General features: G+C 52.9%; 1 protein-coding gene across 8 annotated transcripts in view; it reads left to right on the top strand.

Moving 5' to 3' along the window:
- The window catches only part of hivep2a (HIVEP zinc finger 2a), a 342,236-nt gene that overhangs the window by 264,593 nt on the left and 55,550 nt on the right, over positions 1-22,093 (top strand). For 5 of the 8 annotated variants that reach the window (XM_072513915.1, XM_072513908.1, XM_072513933.1 and 2 more), the window contains exons 2-4: positions 2,384-2,453; positions 9,332-15,156; positions 20,010-20,167. In XM_072513915.1, the coding sequence (XP_072370016.1) occupies positions 9,904-15,156; positions 20,010-20,167 (5,411 nt within the window). In that variant the 5' untranslated portion in view covers positions 2,384-2,453; positions 9,332-9,903. The remainder of the gene's footprint in view (positions 1-2,383; positions 2,454-9,331; positions 15,157-20,009; positions 20,168-22,093) is intronic. The other 3 variants (XM_072513949.1, XM_072513957.1, XM_072513964.1) reach the window with 1 other exon arrangement.

Below are 22,093 nucleotides of genomic sequence, written 5' to 3'. Positions count from 1 at the left end.
CGCTCTGTTCGGTTTCCCCACCTACAGCGACCGGGGATCCTCATTTATGAGCGAGGAGCTGCGCCAGTACCTGCTCAACAGGGGCATTGCCTCGAGCAGGACGACCAGCTACAACCCCCGGGGAAACGGGCAGGTGGAGCGGGAGAATGGGATGGTCTGGAAGGCTGTCCAGCTGCCCCCACGGTCCAGAAGTCTCACGGCCTCCCGCTGGCAGGAGGTCCTCCCCGACGCACTTCACTCCATTCGGTCATTCCTGTGCACCGCGAGCAACGAAACCCCCCATGAACGTCTCTTTGCCCTCCCCAGGAAGTCCACCTCCGGGTTTTCGCTCCCAACGTGGCTGGCAGTTCCAGGACCCGTTCTCCTCCGCAAGCACGTGCGGCTCCACAAAGCGGACCCGTTCGTTAAGAGGGTACAGCTACCCCATGCGAACCCGCAGTACGCCTATATAGCGTACCCCGACGGCTGCCAAGATACACTCTCCCTCAGGGATCTGGCACCAGCTGGGTCCCCACGCACACCCCCGCCTGCCCCGGCGCCACCCTCCCCTCCCCCGGCACACCCCACCGCAGCCCCTGCTCCAGGACAATCCGTCCTCCCCTTGCTCCCACCTGGGAATGAAGAGGATTTCGACACGCTCCTGGAGTCACCGAAGACCAAGCCGACGCCTGAGTCGCCACCAGCACCGCGGCGCTCTCAACGACAGATCAAGGCGCCCGATCATCTAAATTTGTAACCTCTGTAATTTTAAAACCAATCTGTATGTATATAGTTTTCATCACCCCCGCTGGACTCATTTTTAACAGGGGGTGAATGTGGTAGTCACTGCTGTTGTATTATGTTGTATATATGGGTATTACGGTAAGGCCCTCAGGGATTTACCCCCTTACAGGTACGGGGGTAGATCCCTGCCTGCTGGCTCCGCCCAGTAGGCAGAGTATAAATGTGTGTGAACTCCGAACAGCAGCCATTTCGTAAGCTGCTGTAGAACGCCACACATCTCTGTGTAATAAAGCCTTGATTACATTCTACTCTCGTTTCGTCGTAATTGATAGTGCATTGGGGGGGGGTTTCTTGTGGAAGCAATTCTAGATATGTTTCTGGAGAGAGAAGGAATTGGAGAATGGGATGGAACGGCAAGGTGATTGTAGTTGACCGATCAAAAAAGGATTGTCTGTTTGGGACCGATTCTAAAGATCCATCGTACCCAACGTATTACAGTGGAGCTCCTGTTGACCTCAGGATAAGGACAGAGGCCTAGACTTACTGGATTGATGCAAATGCAAATTTCTGCCTGTGGAAGTAGTTGAGTCGGAAACATTAGGGACCTTCAAGCAGCTATTAGATAGGTCCATGGATTACGGTAAAATGATATAGTGTAGATTTATTTGTTCTTAAGGGCAGCACGGTAGCATTGTGGATAGCACAATTGCTTCACAGCTCCATGGTCCCAGGTTCGATTCCGGCTTGGATCATTGTCTGTGCGGAGTCTGCACGTCCTCCCCGTGACTGCGTGGGTTTCCTCCGGGTGCTCCGGTTTCCTCCCACAGTCCAAAGATGTGCAGGTTAGGAGAATTGGCCAATGATAAATTGCCCTTAATGTCCAAAATTGCCCTTGGTGTTGGGTGGAGGTGTTGAGTTTGGGTAGGGTGCTCTTTCCAAGAGCCGGTGCAGACTCAGAGGGCCGAATGGCCTCCTTCTGCACTGTAAATTCAATGATAATCCATGATTAATCTAGGACAAAGGTTCGGCACAACATCGTGGGCCGAAGGGCCTGTTCTGTGCTGTATTTTCTATGTTCTATGTTCTATGGAGACCCTGGGAAGGTGCCCAGCCAAAAATAAACACTTCGTAATTTAAGATTAGATATTATCCAGTTGCTGTAGCAGAGAAAAGTATTGAACCCTGTCTGTGTGACCACTTACAGCCCGACATAGCTCCGAGGTCTCTGCGTCCCTCCAATTCTGACCGCCTATGTCTGACACGTCATCATTTGAAGTCTGTGTTTTCAGGAACCTGGGTCCTGAGCTCTCGAATTCTAAAATTCCACCATCTCCTTCCCCGCCAATAGCATCCTCTCTGCCCCCCCGCAACCCCCCCACCACCCCCAAACTCTCAAATCAACAGGTGTGCGTCGAACATTATGAGCTACCTTTACTTGAAGTACTTCCAACAAAGCAGATTATTTTGAAGAATAAGGTTATTTGAGAGTTTCTGTGTGCGAGATTTTGTTCAACGTTTATCTGGCAATCTTGTGGTTTAATTATTCATCATCCAACAAAAACATAGGTGCCTGTCTGTCTAACTGATTGTGTTCAGTCTCGGAAAGCCAGTCACAATTGCAAAGCGTGTTCTTACAGGCCCTCTGTTTAATCCTTGCCAGATTAATCTGATGCCACGATAAAGGAAGAGTTGGGATTAACACACTGAAGCGGAACTTGACCAGAAAATAGGTAATGGACTTGCCAAAATGTGGTACTTGTTTGTGACGCACTAATTCATCAAGATGAGAGACGTTGACGTTAAGAATTGGAACATTTATATCCGAGAGGTTCATGCTCGGAAGCAGGATAAAATCCCCTGCAGTGTCACAAACCCGGCCCTAACCTCCAATCACACAAAGTGTGAATCTTAGACCATAAGACATAGGGGCAGAGGTCGGCCATTCAGCCCATCAAATCTGCTCTGCCATTCAATGAGATCATAACAGATCTGTACTGCGCTGTAATGTTCTAATGGTATGATCATCCTCAACTCCACTTTCCCGCCTTAAACCCTTGATTCCCTGACTGATTAAAAATCTGTCTATCCGAGCCTTGGACATATTGGGCGGGATTCTCCGACAACCCGCCGGGTCGGAGATTGGCCGGGGGGACGGCGTGAATCCCGCCCCCGCCGGCTGCCGAATTCTCCGGCGCCGGAGATTTGGCGGGGGCGGGAATCGCACCGCGGCGGTCGGCGCGGCGGGCTCTCCCCCGGCGATTCTCCGGCACGCAATGGGCCGAAGTCCTGCCCGTTCTATGCAGGACACGCCAGTGTAAATTGGAGTTGGTCCCTTACCGGCGGGACCTGGCGGCGCGGGCGGGCTCCGGGGTCATCGGGGAGGGGGGGCGATCTGGCCCCGGGGGGGTGCCCCCAGGGTGGCCTGGCCCGCGATCGGGGCCCACCGATCCGCGGGCGGGCCTGTGCCGTGGGGGCACTCTATTCCTATGCGCCGGCCGCGTAGGCCGGCGCGAGGGTGAACCTCCCCCTGAGCATGCGCGGGGATGACGTCAGCAGCCGCTGTCGCTCCCGCGCGTGCGCAGACCCTCGCCGGCCGGCGGAGTCACTTCGGCCGCGGCTGGCACGGTGCCAAAGTCCTTCCACCCCGGGCGGCGGGGTGCAAACCACTCCGGCGCTGGCCTAGCCCCTGAATCCGCACCTTTGGGGCGGCCCGACACCGGAGTGGTTCCCGCCAATCCACTGCGCCGTTTCTGCCCGCCCCGCCGATTCCCGGAGAATCCCGCCCATTATGTCCAGTGAGTGAACAATTCAGGGCCAATCAGATGCTCGTGGCATCTGTGCTGTTACTGCTTGACCATTAGGAATTACATTATTATGATCGTATTAAGTGGTGGAGAGGGCTTGATGGGCCTTATATTCCACCCCTGTTCCTATTTATTGTGATCTTTTTTAAATATAAATTTAGAGTACCCAATTATTTCTTTTTCCAATTAAGGAGCAATTTAGCGTGGCCAATCCACCTACCCTGCACATCTTTGGGTTGTGCGGGCGAAACCCACGCAAACACGGGGAGAATGTGCAAACTCCACACGGACAGTGACCCAGGGCCGGGATTCGAACCCGGGTCCTCAGCGCCGCAATCCCAGTACTAACTACTGCGCCACATTCCGCCCCATTTATTATGATCCGATGTGCTAAATGCCCAAGCTCCCCTTGACCATTCATTGAGCAAATTAAAAGCAAACAATATTTGTGCTCTAAATCTCCACTGGGTTCAGGTGGCCAACTCTCCTGGATTTTAAGGCAGTGTTTTTCAAACTTTTTTTCCGGCGACCCATACTTATCAGCCGGCCAACCTTCGCGACCCAACCCAGCCGACCTTCGCGACCCACGCCGGCCGACCTTCGCGACCCACGCCGGCTGACCTTCGCGACCATCACCGGCGCCCGCCCCACTTCCCTCCCCTGAGGGATAACCAGCAGTCCCACCCCCTCTCAATTGATCACCAGCGTTTCCCGCACCCAGCCGCAACGCCCACCCATCGGTCCCACAATCAAAGTGCCCCTGATTGTTTCATAAGAGTCGGTCGGCCTGAGAAACCTGTGTCGTAGTCATAGTCATAGAATTTACAGTGCAGAAGGAGGCCATTCGGCCCATCGAGTCTGCACCGGCCCTTACAAAGAGCCCACTCAAGCCCACACATCTACCCTATCCCCGTAACCCAGTAACCCCCACTTAACCTTTTTGGACACTCAGGGTAATTTAGCTCGGCCAATCCACCTAACCTGCACATCTTTGGACTGTGGGAGGAAACCGGAGCACCCGGAGGAAATCCACGCAGACACGGGGAGAACGTGCAGACTCTGCACAGACAGTGACCCAAGTCCGGAATCGAATCTGGGACTCTGGAGCTGTGACAGAACTGTGCTAACCACTATGCTACCTTGCTGCCCATATCCGTTCTATCCTTTCTCTCCGATTTATTCATGGGCCTTCAAGGGTTGTGGTGCAGAATGTCAAACCCAGTCCATTAACTGAAAACACATCCTATTTACATCAACAAACAACCCCCCCCCCCCCGCCCCGCCGGGCGGCATGTGGCGCAGTGGCTAGCACTGGGACTGCGGTGCTGTGGACCCGGATTCAAATCCCGGCCCTGTGTCACTGTCCATGTGGAATTTGCACAAACTCCCCGTGTCTGCGTGGGTCTCACCCCCACAACCCAAAGATGTGCAGGTAAGGTGGATTGGCCACGCTAAATTGCCCCTTAATTGGAAAAGAAAATGATTGGGTACTCTAAATTTATTTTAAAAAAACATCACCCAAAGATGATGGTGGCTGGATGGACGTTGAACATGGAAGTATTTCAGAGAGGTGATTACCAAGACTTCACTTTGGGTTCATTGATAATTTGGTTCCATAAGTCGCCTCCACACAGGTATGGGGAAAGGCACGAGGAGCTTCGCAGTAGATACGAAAATTGCTCATGTAATAATCTTTATTAGCGTCACAAGTAGGTTTACATTAACGCTGCAATGAAGTTACTGTGAAAATCCCCCAGTCTCCACATTCCGGCCCCTGTCCGGGTACACAGAGGGAGAATTCACAATGTCCAATTCACTAAACACCTGCCAGCGGTGGAGTGATTAAAATTGGTGATGCTCAAGAGGCCATTATGACAGGATAACAGTTTTCTGAGTGGGCCGTGGTGCTTGAGGAGATTACAGAGGCAAGGATGGGGTGAGGCGTTTTTTAAGATTAATTTCCGGGATGTGGCCGTCGCTGGTTAGACCAGGATTTTATTGCCCATCCTTAGTTACCCTTCAGAAGGTGGTGATGAACTGCCTTCTTGAATCACTGCAGTCCTTCACATGTAGGTACACCCACTGTGATGTTAGGGACAGAGGTCCAGGATTTTGACCCAGCGACCATGAAGGAACGGTGGTGAGTGACTTGGAGGTGGTGGGGTTCCCAGGTATCTGCTGTTCTTGTCCTTCTAGATGGTAGTGGTTGTGGGTTTGGAAGCTGCTGTCAAAGGAACCTTGGTGAGTTACTGCAGTGCATCTTGTAGGTGGTACACACGGCTGCCACTGTTCATCAGTGATGGAATGTTTGTGGAAGGGGGAGCAATAAAGCGGGCTGCTTTGTCCTGGATGGTGTTGAGCTTCTTGAGTGTTATTGGAGCTGCACTCATCCAGGCAAATGGGCAGTACTCCATTACACTCCTGGCTTGTGCCTTGTGGATGGTGGACAGGCTTTGGAGGGTCAGGACGTGAGTTACACGCCATAGGATTCCTAACCTTTAACCTGTCCTGCTGGCGACAGCATTAATGTGGCTAGTCCAGTTTCTGATCAATGGTACTTCTGATCCAGGACGTCTTATCCTACTAAAATCAACCTTCCCCCAATTCGGAAACCATGGGTGGGATTCCCCGACCCCCCCGACGATTCTCCGGCGCCTGTTTTTTGGCAGGGGCGGGGATCGAGCCGCGCCGGTGCCGCCGATTCTCCGGGCCCCGATGGGCCGAGTGGCCACCCGTTTTCGGCCAGTCCCGCCGACGTGGATTAGACCAGGTCCGTACCGGCGGGACCTGGCTCTGAGGGCGGCTTCCGGAGTCCTCGCGCGGGGGGGGGGGGGGGGTGCGCGGGGGGGGGGGGGGGGGGGGGGGGTGGGGGGGGGGGGGGGGCACGGTGGCCTGGTTCGCGATCGTGGCCCACTGATTTGCGGGCGGGCCTGTGCCGTGGGGGGCACTCTTTCCCTCCGCGATGTGTAAAGCTCCGCGAAAAATAAACTCCGGCGCGGAAAAGAAACCCCCTGCGCATGCGCAGGGATCACGCCAGCGATTCTGCGCATGCACCAGGACACGCTGGCGCTCCTGCGCATGCGCCAACTCGTGCTGGCCGGCGGAGGCCCTTCGCCGCCGGTTGGTGCGCCGCCAACCCCTCCAGCGCCGGCCTAGCCCCCGGAAGTGCGGAGGATTCCACACCTTCCGGGCGACCCGACGCCGGAGTGGTTCACGCCGCTCTTTGGCGCCGGTACGGCCAGCCCCGCCGGTTGCGGGAGAATCACGGCCCTTATTTCTGGTCCATCTTTGTCCTTTTCCATAACTGCCGTAAATCTTGCTGAGTTACAGTTACTATCACCAAAATGCTCCCCCATTGACACCTCTACCAGCTGCCCAACTCCATCTACTAAAACTAGGTCACATAAAACCCCCTCTCTGGAGGGAGTTTCTACCTGCTGTCTCAAAAAGCTCTCCTGGATGCATTTGAAGAATTCCGCACCTTTTAAACCTTTCACACTCTGACTATCCCAATTAATAAGATTGGGATAGTTGAAATCACTTGCTATTATTACCCTATTAATTTTGCACTTCTCTGAGATTTGCTGACGTATCTGCTCTTCTATCTCTCCCTGACTGTTTCGGGGCCTATAGCACACTACCAGCAATGTGATTCCCCCATTTTTGTTTTTAAGTTCTATCCCGATGGCCTCAATTGAGGAGCCTGCAATGATGTCCTCCTCCTCACTGCAGCACTTGTCTGCAGAATATCGAGATGCCAGTCCTGTTCCCCTCCCTCAACCATATCCATGTGATAGCAGGAATATCACACTTCCCATGTGTTAATCAACACCTTCAATTCATCAGCTTTACCTGTTAGACTCCTTGCATAAAAATAAATGCCATCCAGCCTTCCATGTTCCTTTGTGCCTGCGCCCCAACAGCACCAGCAAACCTCTCCGCAAAGATATTGATTGTATTTTGGTTGTGCTGTAACCCGTCTGACTTGTACAGGCTCCCGCTGCCCCAGAAACAGACCCAGTGATCCAGGAAGCTAAAGCCCTCCCTCATGCACCATCTCTTCATCCATGCATTCATCTTCTCTGTTCTCCTTTTCCCATGCTTCCTGGCATGTGGCACCGGGAGTAATCCGAGGGTTTACAACCTTTTGAGGTCCTGCTTTTCAATCTGCTACCCAGCTTCCTAAATTCTTGGTGCAGGACCTCATCCCTTTTCTGCGTATGCCATTGGAAACAATATGAAGCATGATCTCTGACTCTTTACCCTTCCCCTTCAGAATGCTCTGCAGCCGTTCAGTGACATCTTGACCCTGGCACCAGGGAGGCAACACACCATCCCGGAGTCACGTCTGTGGGCGCAGAAATGCCTGTCTGCGCCCCTCGCTATCGAGTCTCCTACCACTATTGCCCTTCCACTCTCACTCCTTCCCGCTTGTGCAGCTGAGACACCCACAGTGCCGTGAAATTGGCTCTGGCTGCGCTCCCCAGAGGAACCGTCACTCTCACTGCTTGAAATACAGTTCTTGACTACCTGCCTCCCCCGCTTCTTCTGGTCTCCCATTCCCTCTCTGACTGCACTTCCTTCAACTGCGGGGTGACCACGTCTAAAAACGTGACATCTAATAGTGGCCTGGTAGTACAGAATTTGAACATTGCCAAAAAAAAGAGACAGGTTGCTGAAACTTTATGTCTTGCACTCATCAGGACAAATGCAAGAATACCAAATTTCCAACAAATCACGACAATTTATATTACAGGAGAAAGGGGTGTTGATGGATTGACCAATGTGTTGCTGAGGAGAAAGAATTAGGGATTTCACAGCTCCCCAAGGTCCCAGGTAATTCATAACATCTAATCAGAGTCAACTCACCAGCCAATCAACACCCTTTCTTGTGTTATAAGTTGTTGTGATCTTTTGAAATTTGGTGTTCCTGCATTTGTCCTGATGAATGCAAGAGCTTCAGCAACATGTTGTTCTTTTCAGCAAGATAGTCTTTCCTTATTAAGTCTATTAAGCCCCTTCATAATTCTGAACCGCTCCGATAAATCATGTCTTCGTCTCTATTTTGGAGGAAATTGGTCTCGTGTCTCACCTCCCTCCTAATGTCTGTATTAACCCCTCCCCAGTATCCACAATGTACACTCTCTCGCCTGCTTTAATGCCTTTGCTACAATACGGCCCCCATGTTGATTAGTGTTTCTGCATTTCAGACATCCAGCGAATTAAAAAACCAAATTCCTCCTAAGACGCAAAATAAAATATTACTCCCTTAGCCTAAATATCGAACCGAGCGTCAGTCTGGACCTTTCCTCATGGGGGGTTCTAGAACGAGGGGGCACAGTTTCAAAGTGAGAGATCTTCCATTGAAAATGGAGGTGAGGAAGAACGTCCCCTCCCAGAGGCCTGTCGGTCTTTGGAATTCACCTCCGCAGAGAGTTGTGGTGGCTGGGCCACGGAAGGCTGAGTTAGACAGATTCCTGAATACTCGTGGTGGGGTCAAGGGTTATGGGCCGAGGGTGGTGTGAGAAGGCCCAGAAGGAATCGGCCTTGTACTTATTGAACAACAGAGCTTGCCTGAGGGCACCAAAAGGCCTACTCCTGCTCCTCATTCAAGTGTGTTATGCTCAATTCTCCTGAAGTGGGATTTGAACCCGTGACCCTCTGAATCAGAAGTGTATGTGCCGCCAGTGAACCACAGCTGATGGCTTAGAGAGGGTGTAGGCCCCATGTTGATGCTTTAAGTGTCAAGATATTCACGGGGAACTGTCAGCTAATTTTTTTTTGTTGTTGTTTCCCGTCTTTAGGAACCCATTCCGAGAAACCCTCTTGAAAATCCGAAAGGAAGCTTCAAATCCTGCTCCAGTGTTGCTCAGCAGGACACCGAGGGTACCCTGCGGCAGGAGTGGGGCCTTCCAGATTTCCGTGCATCCCACGATTTAATTATGTCACAGGGTCGGAGGAAAGGGGCGGAGGTGTTCGCATTCCCCTGTGCCTATTGAAAAAAAAAAACAACGGCGTTTTATAATGGAAAAGATGAAGCGGTTGAAAGCCAAGCTTTTCAGAAGGCCAGCCACAAGTGAAGCGAGAAAAATAGCTTGAATTTGCCCAGCGAAACCTGCCCTGCACTTTGGTAGTTTACAGAGAAAAGAAACAGGGCATGGAATGAAGGAAACTCTGTGAGCGACGCATCCTCTAATTACGCTTTGATTTAATGGTCAGTAAAGTACTCTCGCAGTGACTTCACATCCCGCAATAGTGTGTGTCCATGATAACCACTTATAGCAAATGGCAGCTTCAGAGCTTCACCAAGCACAGCTGTAGATGCAGTTGATCTGCCTCCCAAAGCCTTGGCGATCTGACACTTACACCCGTCCTGATGGATATGAAGCCTAAACGTGCTACGCTGAGCGCAGCTGAGGACACTGGGCCTGCAGGTCAAGGCAGTCGGGATCTGACCCCTATGCAACCAGACACTTTCTCTGAACAGGTGTCACAAAGACTAGCAGCAGACTCGGGCCAGGTTGGCAGCATGGGGCCAATGCAGCCTTACTACCCACCCAAGCTTCAGCACCCCGCGGAGGCCCCTCAGCAGCAGCCCCCACGCCAGCATCGCCATCTACTCGGAAACCCCTACCACCACTACGCCCATTCATTCCCACACTTCCCCCACCAAGCCGGTCTTCCGGGCTACCCCCCCACTTCCACCCCGGAGCTGGGCTCGGAGGGCCGCTCCTGGCAGCCCTTGGCGGGCCAAATGGAGCCTGCCCGCCCTGAGGCTTTCCACCCCCTCCAACACCGCCCGCACCACCACCAGCACCACGTCGGTACGGGTTTAAGCAAGAAAGCGGGCGGCCCTTCCCCGCTCAGTTACCGCCACTATTCCCAGGCACTTCTTGGCTCACGGGAAGAGGCCCTGCGGAGAGAAAAGAGGCCCAAGAAGCCCGGCAAACACATCTGCCAGTACTGTGGGCGGGCATGCGCCAAGCCCAGCGTGCTGAAGAAGCACATCCGCTCGCACACGGGCGAACGGCCATACCCCTGTGTACCCTGCGGCTTCTCCTTCAAGACCAAGAGCAACCTGTACAAGCACCGGAAGTCCCACGCCCATGCCATTAAAGCCGGCCTGGTCTCGGTGGCGGAAGCAGAGGCCGCGTGCCGTTCGGACACAGAGCCAGCGGCAATCGGGGAGGAAGCTGAGCTGCACTCTGAGGGCGATGAGAGCACAGACACAGATGAGGAGATCGGCATCAACAAGAGGCTGTCCTTGGGAATGGGACCAGAGTCCGGCATTGCCGAAGATGGGAAAGTCATTCCGTGCTACTCGCCCAAAGCTGAACGGCGCATGTTGAGCAAGAGCAGTCAGAAATATAGCTCGGACTCTGATGTGTTCAGCGAGGAGCCATCGGCAGGTCCGATGAAAGTTCCTATTTTGATCGTCCCAAAAGGGGGAATTAAGACTCCGACCGAAAGCCCACCGTTCATAAAAACAGAACCCTCCCAAAGTCCGGGCGTCGTTTGGAAATATGGCGGCCCGCACACTATCAAACAAAGGCTTGCACTAAGGTTGAGTGAGAAAAGGGGGCAGGACAGTGAGCAGTCCCTCAACCTATTAAGCCCCCACAGCAAGGGGAGCACGGACTCTGGCTACTTCTCCCGCTCGGAGAGCGCAGAGCAGCAGGTCAGCCCCCCCAACACCAACGTCAAATCGTACGCAGAAATAATCTTCGGCAAATTTGCCAGACTTGCCCCCAGATCTCTGGCAGCAAGCATGGCGACTCAGGAACCTCCGCTGATGGCCTTCAAAGAGAAGGGCAGTTCAGTAACCATCACCGACACGAAACCGGACATTGACAAGTTCATTGAAGAACGTATCATCCAGCTGATCACCCACAATGAAGTCTTGGTTGACCCAAGTCAGCTGAACACTCCCAGGAAGTTTTCGTTGTATCGGGGAGACAGTACCGAGTTTCAAAAGCACCAAATGTTGATGGGGCATCCTGGGAGTGATGTAAAAACATATTTTGGAGGCTCCCTCCACGCCAATGTCAGTGAGTCCTTCATGTCAGCAGAAAAGGAACATTTAGGTGTCCCTTCAGATATGGCCGACAGTGCACCACTAATCAGAAGCAACTCTATGCCAATATCCTCGGGAAATGGGCTTAGTGTTCCTCAGGTGCTGCGAGGAAGCCACTCCTTTGACGAGAGGATAGCCGGCTCCGACGATGTCTTTCATTCAGGTTCAGTCGGGTTATCGCACCAACGCATGTTAAAACGGCAGACCGCGATTGAGTTATTCTCAGGGCTCGAGGGCCATCCGCCAACAGGATGCACATCTGACGACTCAGAGCAGGGTCACGGCCTCCGGAAGGGCCCTCATCTGGTGGCTGCCAAGTTGGAGGAGGGGGAGACAGGAGACGGGGATCTCTCACCGCTAGTGAGGAAAGCCCAGCAAGGCAGGGGCTCGGTGTACGAGTGTGAAATATGTGGAATCAAATACCAAATCTGGGACAACCTTGAGGCCCACAGGAAGTTCTATTGCTCCCAGCCGCATGGGCCCCGGATGAAGACGACAATCCCCAAATCTGCTGGCGAGAGCGGTCCGGAATACGGGCCACACGCTCAACCCATGCACTACAAGACTGGCCAAGGACTGGAGAACTTGCCCTTCAGGAAAAGAAGGAAAGAAAAGAGCGTGGGAGACGAGGAAGACCTTCCCAGTAATTACAGCAGTCCGTACAGTGGCTCGACCACATCGCTGGCCTCACTGGGTGATTGCAAATCAGAGTGCGCATCGCTCGATCAGGAGCCCGTCTCCAGGACTGTTTCTGTTTCAACTATGACCGCTTCCAGCTTTCACGGCTCTTTGCGGGACTCAGGGGGGAGCATGATGGAATTCCGCAGAAAGGTGGAAGACAAAGAGACTCCCGGAGCGGAGGAGGCCCTCAGCTCCGCGGAAGCCTGGCCTAATTCACCTCAAGGCAAGCAGGCAGCAGATGCTAGCCGCAGGGTGACGGGAAACGAAATCTCCGTCATCCAACACACCAACTCCCTGAGCCGGCCCAGTTCCTTCGAGCGGTCAGAGTCCATGGAGCTTATCCCTGCCCATCATTCCGGGCTGTGTGATATTCCAGCCACTAGCGAACCGTCGCAAGGCCTGGGGAGCGGGCAGGCGGAAGGGGGTGAGCAACAGGCCGGCTCGCTGCCTCCTCAGCCACAACTGCCGCCCAAACTTGTCCGCCAGCACAACATCCAGGTGCCGGAGATCCGTGTGACGGAGGAGCCAGACAAGCCCGAGAAGGAGCAGGAGGTTCCCATGAAGGAACCGGACAAAAGCAGCGAGGAGTTCCAGTGGCCGCAGAGGAGCGAGACGCTGTCCCAGCTTCCCGCGGAAAAGCTCCCGCCCAAGAAGAAGAGGCTCCGGCTGGCTGACCTGGAATACTCATCAGGGGAATCCAGCTTGGAGTCCAGCACCCTGTCCCGTAGTCCCAGCCAAGAGAGTAACTGGTCTCACAGCTCGAGCTTCTCACTCTCGCTGGAGAGGGAGGAGAGCTTAAAGCCCACGGCCACTGCCAAGGTGGAGGATTTCAGCAAGGCTGCGGAATATCTGACGGTGCCGTATGGAGTCAGCTCACTGGGTTTGCTCAACCAGCAGCAGAAGGAGATGAGGCGTTCTGCCTCCGAGCAAGCTCCATGTCAGCCCTACATGGAGATGGCTGAGATACGAAGCAAGTCCTTCGACTACGGGAACCTATCGGGGGAGTCTGGCGCCATAGCCCCAATACGGGCCTCTTCGCCCATCGTCAAAGAGAGGAGGAAATGCTTCCTGGTGCGCCAGGCCTCGCTCAGCCAGTATTCCGAGACTCCTCAACTGGAACATGGCCAGGAACTGGCAGAACCAATGCAGATTGGCCAAGGGTGCCCGGTCGGTGCCCGGGGCCTGCGCCACCACTCGCGGTCTCCAGTGCTGCCGGACGATGGCCGGAAGGCGGTCTGCGGCTCTCCGACCTGCCAGTTGCCCAGTGACACGGTCCACCAGCCTGACCTGCACCAGCCCTGGCAGCTCTACCATCATCACCAACAGCCGCTCCCCTACTTCCTGGCCCAACCTCCGAGCGAGATGTCAATACCAGGGCCGGGACATCTGCTCCCTCCCGGCGCTGCGGAGTCAGCCTCCTCTGACCATTACGCCTCCCAGCGGGTGGTGATTCCACAGCCCTACCCACAGGTCCCGCCAGGCATCCCAGCAAATTCGAGCGAAGCTTTCCCGGCCCATCAGCCGGGCCCTCCAGCCGAGAGACGACTCCAGAGCCGAGCGGGTTCGAGGGAGAAGGATCACCCGCCCACGTCACCCCGCGCCTCCCCTCAGCATTCTCCGAATCGCCGGGCGAAATTCCAGCCAGACCGCAGTGGGGGGTCAGCAAGCGCGCCAGCGCCACGTGTGCCCGAGGTCATTGTGGCTCCAGGCTCTGTGGCCATGCAACCCTCACCCCCGCTACTGGTGCCAGTTAGGATTCAGGCCAATGTGCCCACCTACGGAAGCGTCATGTACACCAGCGTGTCTCACGTCCAGGGCACCCGCCCGCCAACCGGCAACAATGCCATCGTCATCTGCAAGGTGGAGGACCACCTGCCCAAAGGCACACTGGTGAGCACCACGGCGGTGCAGGGGATGGGCCAGGAGCTGGCACACGTGCTGGCAGCTCAGCGGAGAGGTCTGCTCCAGTACCCAGAATGGAAACTGCCCCCCTCGATGACGGGCAAGATCGAGGTCTCGGTGCCTCTGAGCCTGAACCTTGTCAGCACGGACAACTCGTCTTCCATCGGAGGGAGTAAACGAATGCTCTCCCCTGCCAGCAGCCTGGAGCTCTTTACGGAGACCAAGCAGCAGAAGCGGATTAAGGAGGAGAAGATTTGTGGGCAGATGCTGGAGAAGTTGAGCCTCCAAGAGTCAAACGTCTCGACCGCCACAATGGCGCAGAATGTGCCCAAGCCAGCGAAGCCGCAACTGGTGCGGCAGTTCTGCACCACAGAATTGAAAGAGGGGCGCTCTTCCCCATTGTCCTCTTCCTCCTCTTCCTCTTCACAGCGGTACAGCATTCAGACGCTGGAGTCCATCCCATCCGAGGAACGCCTGTTCCCGAGCCATTGTAGCGACATGGAGAGCGTTGACGGCGAAAGTCCCCAAAGAGCTCCCCCCTCACCTGGTGAAAGCGCCTCAGAGTCTCAGACGCAGCAGACCCAGAAGTTTCCCATCAGCATGCTGGTCCAGGTGCCCACCAGCCAGGGCGGCACAGTGGTGGGGGGCACCATTCTCCTGTCGGACGTGGCTGACCTCCAGCAGTTCCTCCAGTTCCCCAGCCTTCGCACCTCCACCAGCGTGAGCTGGTGCTTCCTGAACTACACCAAACCCAACCACGCCCAGCACACAGCGCCCAAACTGTCCATGTACGCCACCTGGTGCATCAGCTCGTACAACCCCAACCCGCCTGGCACTGCCACAAAGATAGCCTTGGCACTCTTGAGATCCAAGCAGAAGGCAAGCAGGGAGATATACATCATGTCCGCCGTTAACTGGCCCAGATCTGGAAAGCTCGTGGCCTCCAGCAGTTGGAAGCAAAGATTGGCTCAGGTAAGAGTAACCCATAAATATTACACTTTACAATTTTCGAAGGACAATGAAATGAAAAATGAAAATCGCTTATTGTCACGAGTAGGCTTCAATGAAGTTACTGTGAAAAGCCCCTAGTCGCCACATTCCGGCACCTGTTCGGGGAGGCTGGTACGGGAATTGAACCGTGCTGCTGGCCTGCATTGGTCTGCTTTAAAAGCCAGCGATTTAGCCCAGTGTGCTAAACCAGCCCCTAAATGTAGAACTGAGCGAGTGGGCGCGGGGGGGGGGGGGGGGGGGGGAAGCACACAAATCTCCTAAGCCTTTTAGCAATCATTGGTTAGGCCCCGGCTGGGGTACTTTGTCCATTCGAAGGATGTCAAGACCTTAGAGAAGATGTAGAGGAGATTTCCTAAAATGGAATGAGATAGACATTTGTTAGAATGTTTAGGTGGACGATTGGAGAAGCTAGGCTGTTTTCCTGAGGGGGGAGAAGGCTAAGAGACAATGGCACTGACCCCAAATTCCTTCCCATGCCTAGAGATGCACTCAGGCAGACTTTTGTCGTTTTCCATAGCTAGTAATTCCTGGGACAGGTTGTTAGGCTGTTGCCAGGGTCCTATAGCTTGAGGGGGCGCCAACCCACATCACGTGTGGTTGACCAGGAGTCGCTCCCACTCTTTCCGGCCTGTTTGGAAGGATTTGCAGGTTGGCGATGAACCTGCTATTTCCTGGTTGACACTCAACCTGTTTTGGCCGCGTTATGAACACACCTTCCTTGGTCACCAAGTCCTGGGGGGAGGACCCGAGCCCATTGCTTCTGTCTCAAAGGCAGGGACGCTAACACACTGCACCACGGTGGTGGTGGTCGGAGAATTTACTTGCACAAGTTATGATCTAGAATGTCTGACAGGGTGCTGGAAGCTTGTCCAATAATATTGTGAAAAAGACAACGAGAGAAGACCGAGTTTTAGCGTTGGGCAGAGGTAATTATATAGGCCTGAGGAATGAGTTGGCTCAAGTACACTGGGCACAAATAATTGAGGGTGGACAGTTGAGGCAAAGTTCAGGGAGATATTAAATACCTCGCAATTAAAGTATATTCCTGAGAGGAAGAGGAATTGTAAAAGGGAGTAAAATGTTCCATGGCAGGGCGGCGCGATGTCGCAGTGGTTAGCACTGCTGCCTCATGGCGCTGAGGACCCGGGTTCGATCCCAGCTCTGGGTCAATGTCCATGTGGAGTTTGCACATTCTCCCCGCGTCTGCAGGCGCCTCACCCCACAACCCAAAAATGTGCAGGGTAGGTGGATTGGCCACGCTAAATTGCCCCTTATTTGGAAATGTTTTTAAAATTCCATTCCACGGCTAAACAAGGAAGTCAAGGAAGACATAAAGGCAAAAACTAGGACCTACCATATTGCAAAAGCAAGTGGTAAAATGGAGGATTGCGAGAACATCAAGGTTCAGCAAAAGATTACTAAAAAGACCTAAGGTGAACTATGAAAGGAAACTAGCAGAAAACATAAACACTGACACCAAAAGCTTCTACAAGTATTTAAAGAGATTAGCTAAAGTAAATGTTTCCCCTTTAGAGGATGATATTGGTGAGGGAATAATGGGAAACACAGAGATGGAGGAGGCACTGAACCAACAGTTTCTATTCATGGTAGAAGATAATGAAAATTTTCCAAAAACTACAGTTAATGCAGAGGAACTTGGTGCAATAACCATCACTATGGAGACGGTATTGAATAAACTAATGGGATTAAAGACAGATAAGTCTCTGGGGCCTGCTGCCTAAGGTATTAAGTGGATGCATTGGCTATATTTCAGAATTCCCTGGATTCTGGAAGGGTCCCGGTGGATTGGAAACACGCCAATGTGACGCCCTTATTCAAAAAGGGAGAAAGGCAAAAAGGAGGAAACTATAGACCAGTTACCTTGACTTCTGTGGTGGGGAAGTTGCTGGAATCAATCATTAAGCAGGAGATGGCTGAATATTTGGAAAGAAAAAGCTCAATCCACCATTGTCCGCATGGTTTTATGAAGGGTACTGATGCTTGACAAACTTTGTTGAGTTCTTTGAGAATGTAACCAGCAAGGTGGATAATGGGGAACATGTGGAGGTGGTATATTTAGACTTCGAGAAGGCGTTTGACAATTGCCGCAAAAAAGACTGATCCAGAAGGTGAGATCGCAGAGGATTGGAAGTAGAGTACTAGATTGGATTGAGGATTGGCTGACTGTCAGAGAGCTTAGGGTCAGGATAAGCGGGTCTCCCTCTGGCTGGTGAACTGTAACTAGCGGGGTACTGCAGGGGTCAGTACGCGGACCTCAACTATTTACAAAATTTGGCGGATGGAGTTTAATGTAGAAAAGAGTGACAAAATAGAAAGGCAAATTATGATCTAAACAGGAAGCAGATTCAAGATGCGTCTGGGCAGAGGGATCTGGGTGTCTTTGTTCATGAATCACAGAAAGTCGGTGTGCAGGTACAGCATGTAACTAAAAAGGCAAATGGAATGTTAGCATTTATTGCGGAAGGACTGGAGTATAAAAGTAGAGAAGTATTGTTGCAATTATATAGGGTGTTGGTGAGACCACATCTGGAGCATTGTGTCCAGTTTTGGTCTCCTTATTTGAGGAAGGATGTGGTGGCATTGGAGTCAGTTCAGAGGAGGTTCACCAAATTGATTCCGGGGATGAAAGGGTTGACGTGTGAGGAGAGACTAAACAGTTTGGGATTATACTCGCTGGAGTTTAGAAGGATGAGAGGGGATCTGGTCGAGGTGCATAAAATACTAAAAGAGATTGATAAAGTAAATGTAGATCAAATATTCCCTATTGACGGGTAATTTAGAGGCCACAGATACAGGTTGAGAGGTGGTAGATTTAAAACTGAGATGAGGAGGAGCCACTTCTCGCAGAGGGTGGTGAATTTGTGGAATTCGCTGCCGGATAGTGCGGCGGAGTCTGAGTCATTAAATGGTTTCAAGAAGGAGATAGATATATTTCTGATTTTTAAAATTGGGTTAAAGGGATACGGGGATCAGGGAAGGAGGTTGATTTGGGACCAGGAAGAGATCAGCCATGATCTGATTGAATGACGGAGCAGGCTCGAAGGGCTGAATTGAAATGAAATGAAATTTAATTAAAATCACTTATTGTCACAAGTAGGCTTCAATGAAGTTACTGTGTAAAGCCCCTAGTCGCCACATTCCAGTGCCTGTTCGGGGAGGCTGGTACAGGAATTGAACCGTGCTGCTGGCTTGCTTTAAAAGCCAACAATTTAGCCGAATGTGCTAAAGCCCCTTCTTTTCCTTTGTGTCTAAAAATTGCCGACTTCTGTTCCTAATTCTTACGTTCCTATGTTAATGCTTTGAGGGGAAAGATTTACTGTGCTACGCAGAAGATGGTGTGAAGCAGGATTAACCAAATGGATCTTTCAAAGAGGTGGCAGAGGCACAAGAAACCTGCTAGTCCCCTTCTGTGGGACAGGAGTAGGTTATTCAGCCCTTCCAGCCTGCTGTGCCGTTCAACAAGATCATGGATTGTGGCTTCAACTCCACTTTCCTTTCTTTCACTCGTGCCCCACAGCACGGTGGCATAGTGGTTAGCACAGTCACTTCACAGCTCCTGGGTCCAAGGTTCGATTCCCGGCTTGGGTCACTGTCTGTGTAGAGTCTGCACATCCTCCCCGTGTCTGCGTGGGTTTCCTCCGGGTGCTCCCGTTTCCTCACACAGTCCAAAGATGTGCGGGTTAGGTGGATTGGCTATGCTAAATTGCCCTTCGTGTCCAAAAAATGTTAAGTGGGGGTTACGGGGATAGAACAAAGAACATAGAAAATACAGCACAGAACAGGCCCTTCGGCCCACGATGTTGTGCCGAACCTTTGTCCTAGATTAATCATAGATTATCATTGAATTTACATGCAGAAGGAGGCCATTCGGCCCTTTGAGTCTGCACCGGCTCTTGGAAAGAGCACCCTACCCAAACTCAACACCTCCACCCAACACCAAGGGCAATTTTGGACACTAAGGGCAATTTATCATGGCCAATCCACCTAACCTGCACATCTTTGGACTGTGGGAGTAAACCGGAGCACCCGGAGGAAACCCACGCAGACACGGGGAGGACGTTCAGACTCCGCACAGTGACCCAAGCCAGAATCGAACCTGGGACCCTGGAGATGTGATGCAATTGTGCTATCCACAATGCTACCGTGCTGCCCTTAAGAACAAATAAATCTACACTATATCATTTTACCGTAATCCATGTACCTATCCAATAGCTGCTTGAAGGTCCCTAATGTTTCCGACTCAACTACTTCCACAGGCAGTGCATTCCATGCCCCCACTACTCTAGGGTAGATACATGGGCTTCAGTCGGGTGCTCTTTGTAAGGGTCAGTGCAGACTCGATGGGCCGAATGGCTTCCTTCTGCACTGTAAATTCTATGATTCTATGACCCTCTTGTCGATCAAATATTGTATCACTCAGCCTTGAGTATATTCAATGCCCCAGCCCCACGGCTATCTGGGGAAGTGATTTCCAAACACCAACCACCCTCTGAAAGAAGAAATTCCTCCTCACCTCCATCTTAAACGGGAGACCCCTTATTTTTAAACTGTGCCCCTCCCCCCCCCCCCCCCCCAACCCCCAGCGCTAGATTCCCCCACGCGAGGAATTGTCCCCCACCCTGCAGCCCTGTCGAGATCCCGTCAGGATCTAATATGTTTCAATCAGATCCCGTCTCATTCTGTCCTCCCCCTCAGCGATTGCGAGAAAAGCAGAGGCCTTCAAAGGGTTAAAAGCTTAAATCCGTGCTCGGACGAGGGACAAAAAGGGAGTTAATGCCATCTGTCTTTTCCAGATTAAATGGTACGAATCTTCCCAGTGTGAGAGCGATGGGGCCGGAAGAAAGACAGCAGGAAGTTTTGAAAAGGAGAGGGAAAAGATGGAGACGGGTGTTAATAAAGACCATTCCTGCAAGCAAGTGGAACCCACCAGAATCAAAATCTTCGATGGCGGGTAAAGTGCCCAGGAAACACGAAATATAAAGCTCTAATATATCTGAGATTATAATTTATATTATTGTGTATCTCAATTGCTCAGAGTATGTCGATGCCCGTTTGTTTCTCATTTTTCAGGAGTTCAGCTGCTCCGAATCATTACTGCAGAAGCTGACAAAAATACATCTCTCTCTCTCTCTTTCCTCTTCGTCCATAAGACATAGAACCAGAATTAGGCCACTCGGCCCATCGAGTCTGCTCCGCATTCAATCAGGCTGATATTTTCTCATCCCCATTCTCCTGCCTTCTCCCCATAACCCCTGATTCCCTGGTCCACTTCAATATCTTCACATTTACAGCAACCTTCTCACTGACACTCCCTCAATCTGACACTCCCTCACCCTGACACTCCCTCACCCCTGACACTCCCTCACCCTGACACTCCCTCACCCTGACACTCCCTCACCCCTGACACTCCCTCACCCTGACACTCTCCCTCACCCTGACACTCCCTCACCCTGACACTCCCTCACCCTGACACTCCCTCACCCCGACACTCCCTCACACCCGACACTCCCTCACCCTGACACTCCCTCACCCTGACACTCCCTCACCCTGACACTCCCTCACCCTGACACTCCCTCACCCTGACACTCCCTCACCCTGACACTCCCTCACCCTGACACTCCCTCACCCTGACACTCCCTCACCCTGACACTCCCTCACCCTGACACTCCCTCACCCTGACACTCCCTCACCCTGACACTCCCTCACTCTGACACTCCCTCACTCTGACACTCCCTCACTCTGACACTCCCTCACTCTGACACTCCCTCACTCTGACACTCCCTCACTCTGACACTCCCTCACTCTGACACTCCCTCACTCTGACACTCCCTCACTCTGACACTCCCTCACCCCGACACTCCCTCACTCTGACACTCCCTCACCCTGACACTCCCTCACCCTGACACTCCCTCACCCTGACACTCCCTCACCCTGACACTCCCTCACCCTGACACTCCCTCACCCTGACACTCCCTCACCCTGACACTCCCTCACCCTGACACTCCCTCACCCTGACACTCCCTCACCCTGACACTCCCTCACCCTGACACTCCCTCACCCTGACACTCCCTCACCCTGACACTCCCTCAACCTGACACTCCCTCAACCTGACACTCCCTCAACCTGACACTCCCTCAACCTGACACTCCCTCAACCTGACACTCCCTCACCCTGACACTCCCTCACTCTGACACTCCCTCACTCTGACACTCCCTCACTCTGACACTCCCTCACCCGGACATTCCCTCACCCGGACATTCCCTCACCCTGACATTCCCTCACCCTGACATTCCCTCACCCTGACATTCCCTCACCCTGACATTCCCTCACCCTGACACTCCCTCACCCTGACACTCCCTCACTCTGACACTCCCTCACTCTGACACTCCCTCACTCTGACACTCCCTCACTCTGACACTCCCTCACCCTGACACTCCCTCACCCTGACACTCCCTCACCCTGACACTCCCTCACCCTGACACTCCCTCACTCTGACACTCCCTCACTCTGACACTCCCTCACTCTGACACTCCCTCACTCTGACACTCTCTCAACCTGACACTCCCTCACCCTGACACTCCCTCACCCTGACACTCCCTCACCCTGACACTCCCTCACCCTGACACTCCCTCAACACTGACACTGACTCACTGACACTCCCTCACTGACACTCCCTCACTGACACTGACTCACTGACACTCCCTCACTGACACTGACTCACTGACACTCCCTCACTGACACTCCCTCACTGACACTCCCTCACTGACACTGACTCACTGACACTGACTCACTGACACTGACTCACTGACACTCCCTCACTGACACTCCCTCACTGACACTGACTCACTGACACTGACTCACTGACACTGACTCACTG

The sequence above is a fragment of the Scyliorhinus torazame genome, chromosome 1 (assembly GCF_047496885.1).
Source record: "Scyliorhinus torazame isolate Kashiwa2021f chromosome 1, sScyTor2.1, whole genome shotgun sequence".
NCBI lineage: Eukaryota > Metazoa > Chordata > Chondrichthyes > Carcharhiniformes > Scyliorhinidae > Scyliorhinus > Scyliorhinus torazame.
This window is presented reverse-complemented; position numbering and strand designations above follow the sequence as displayed.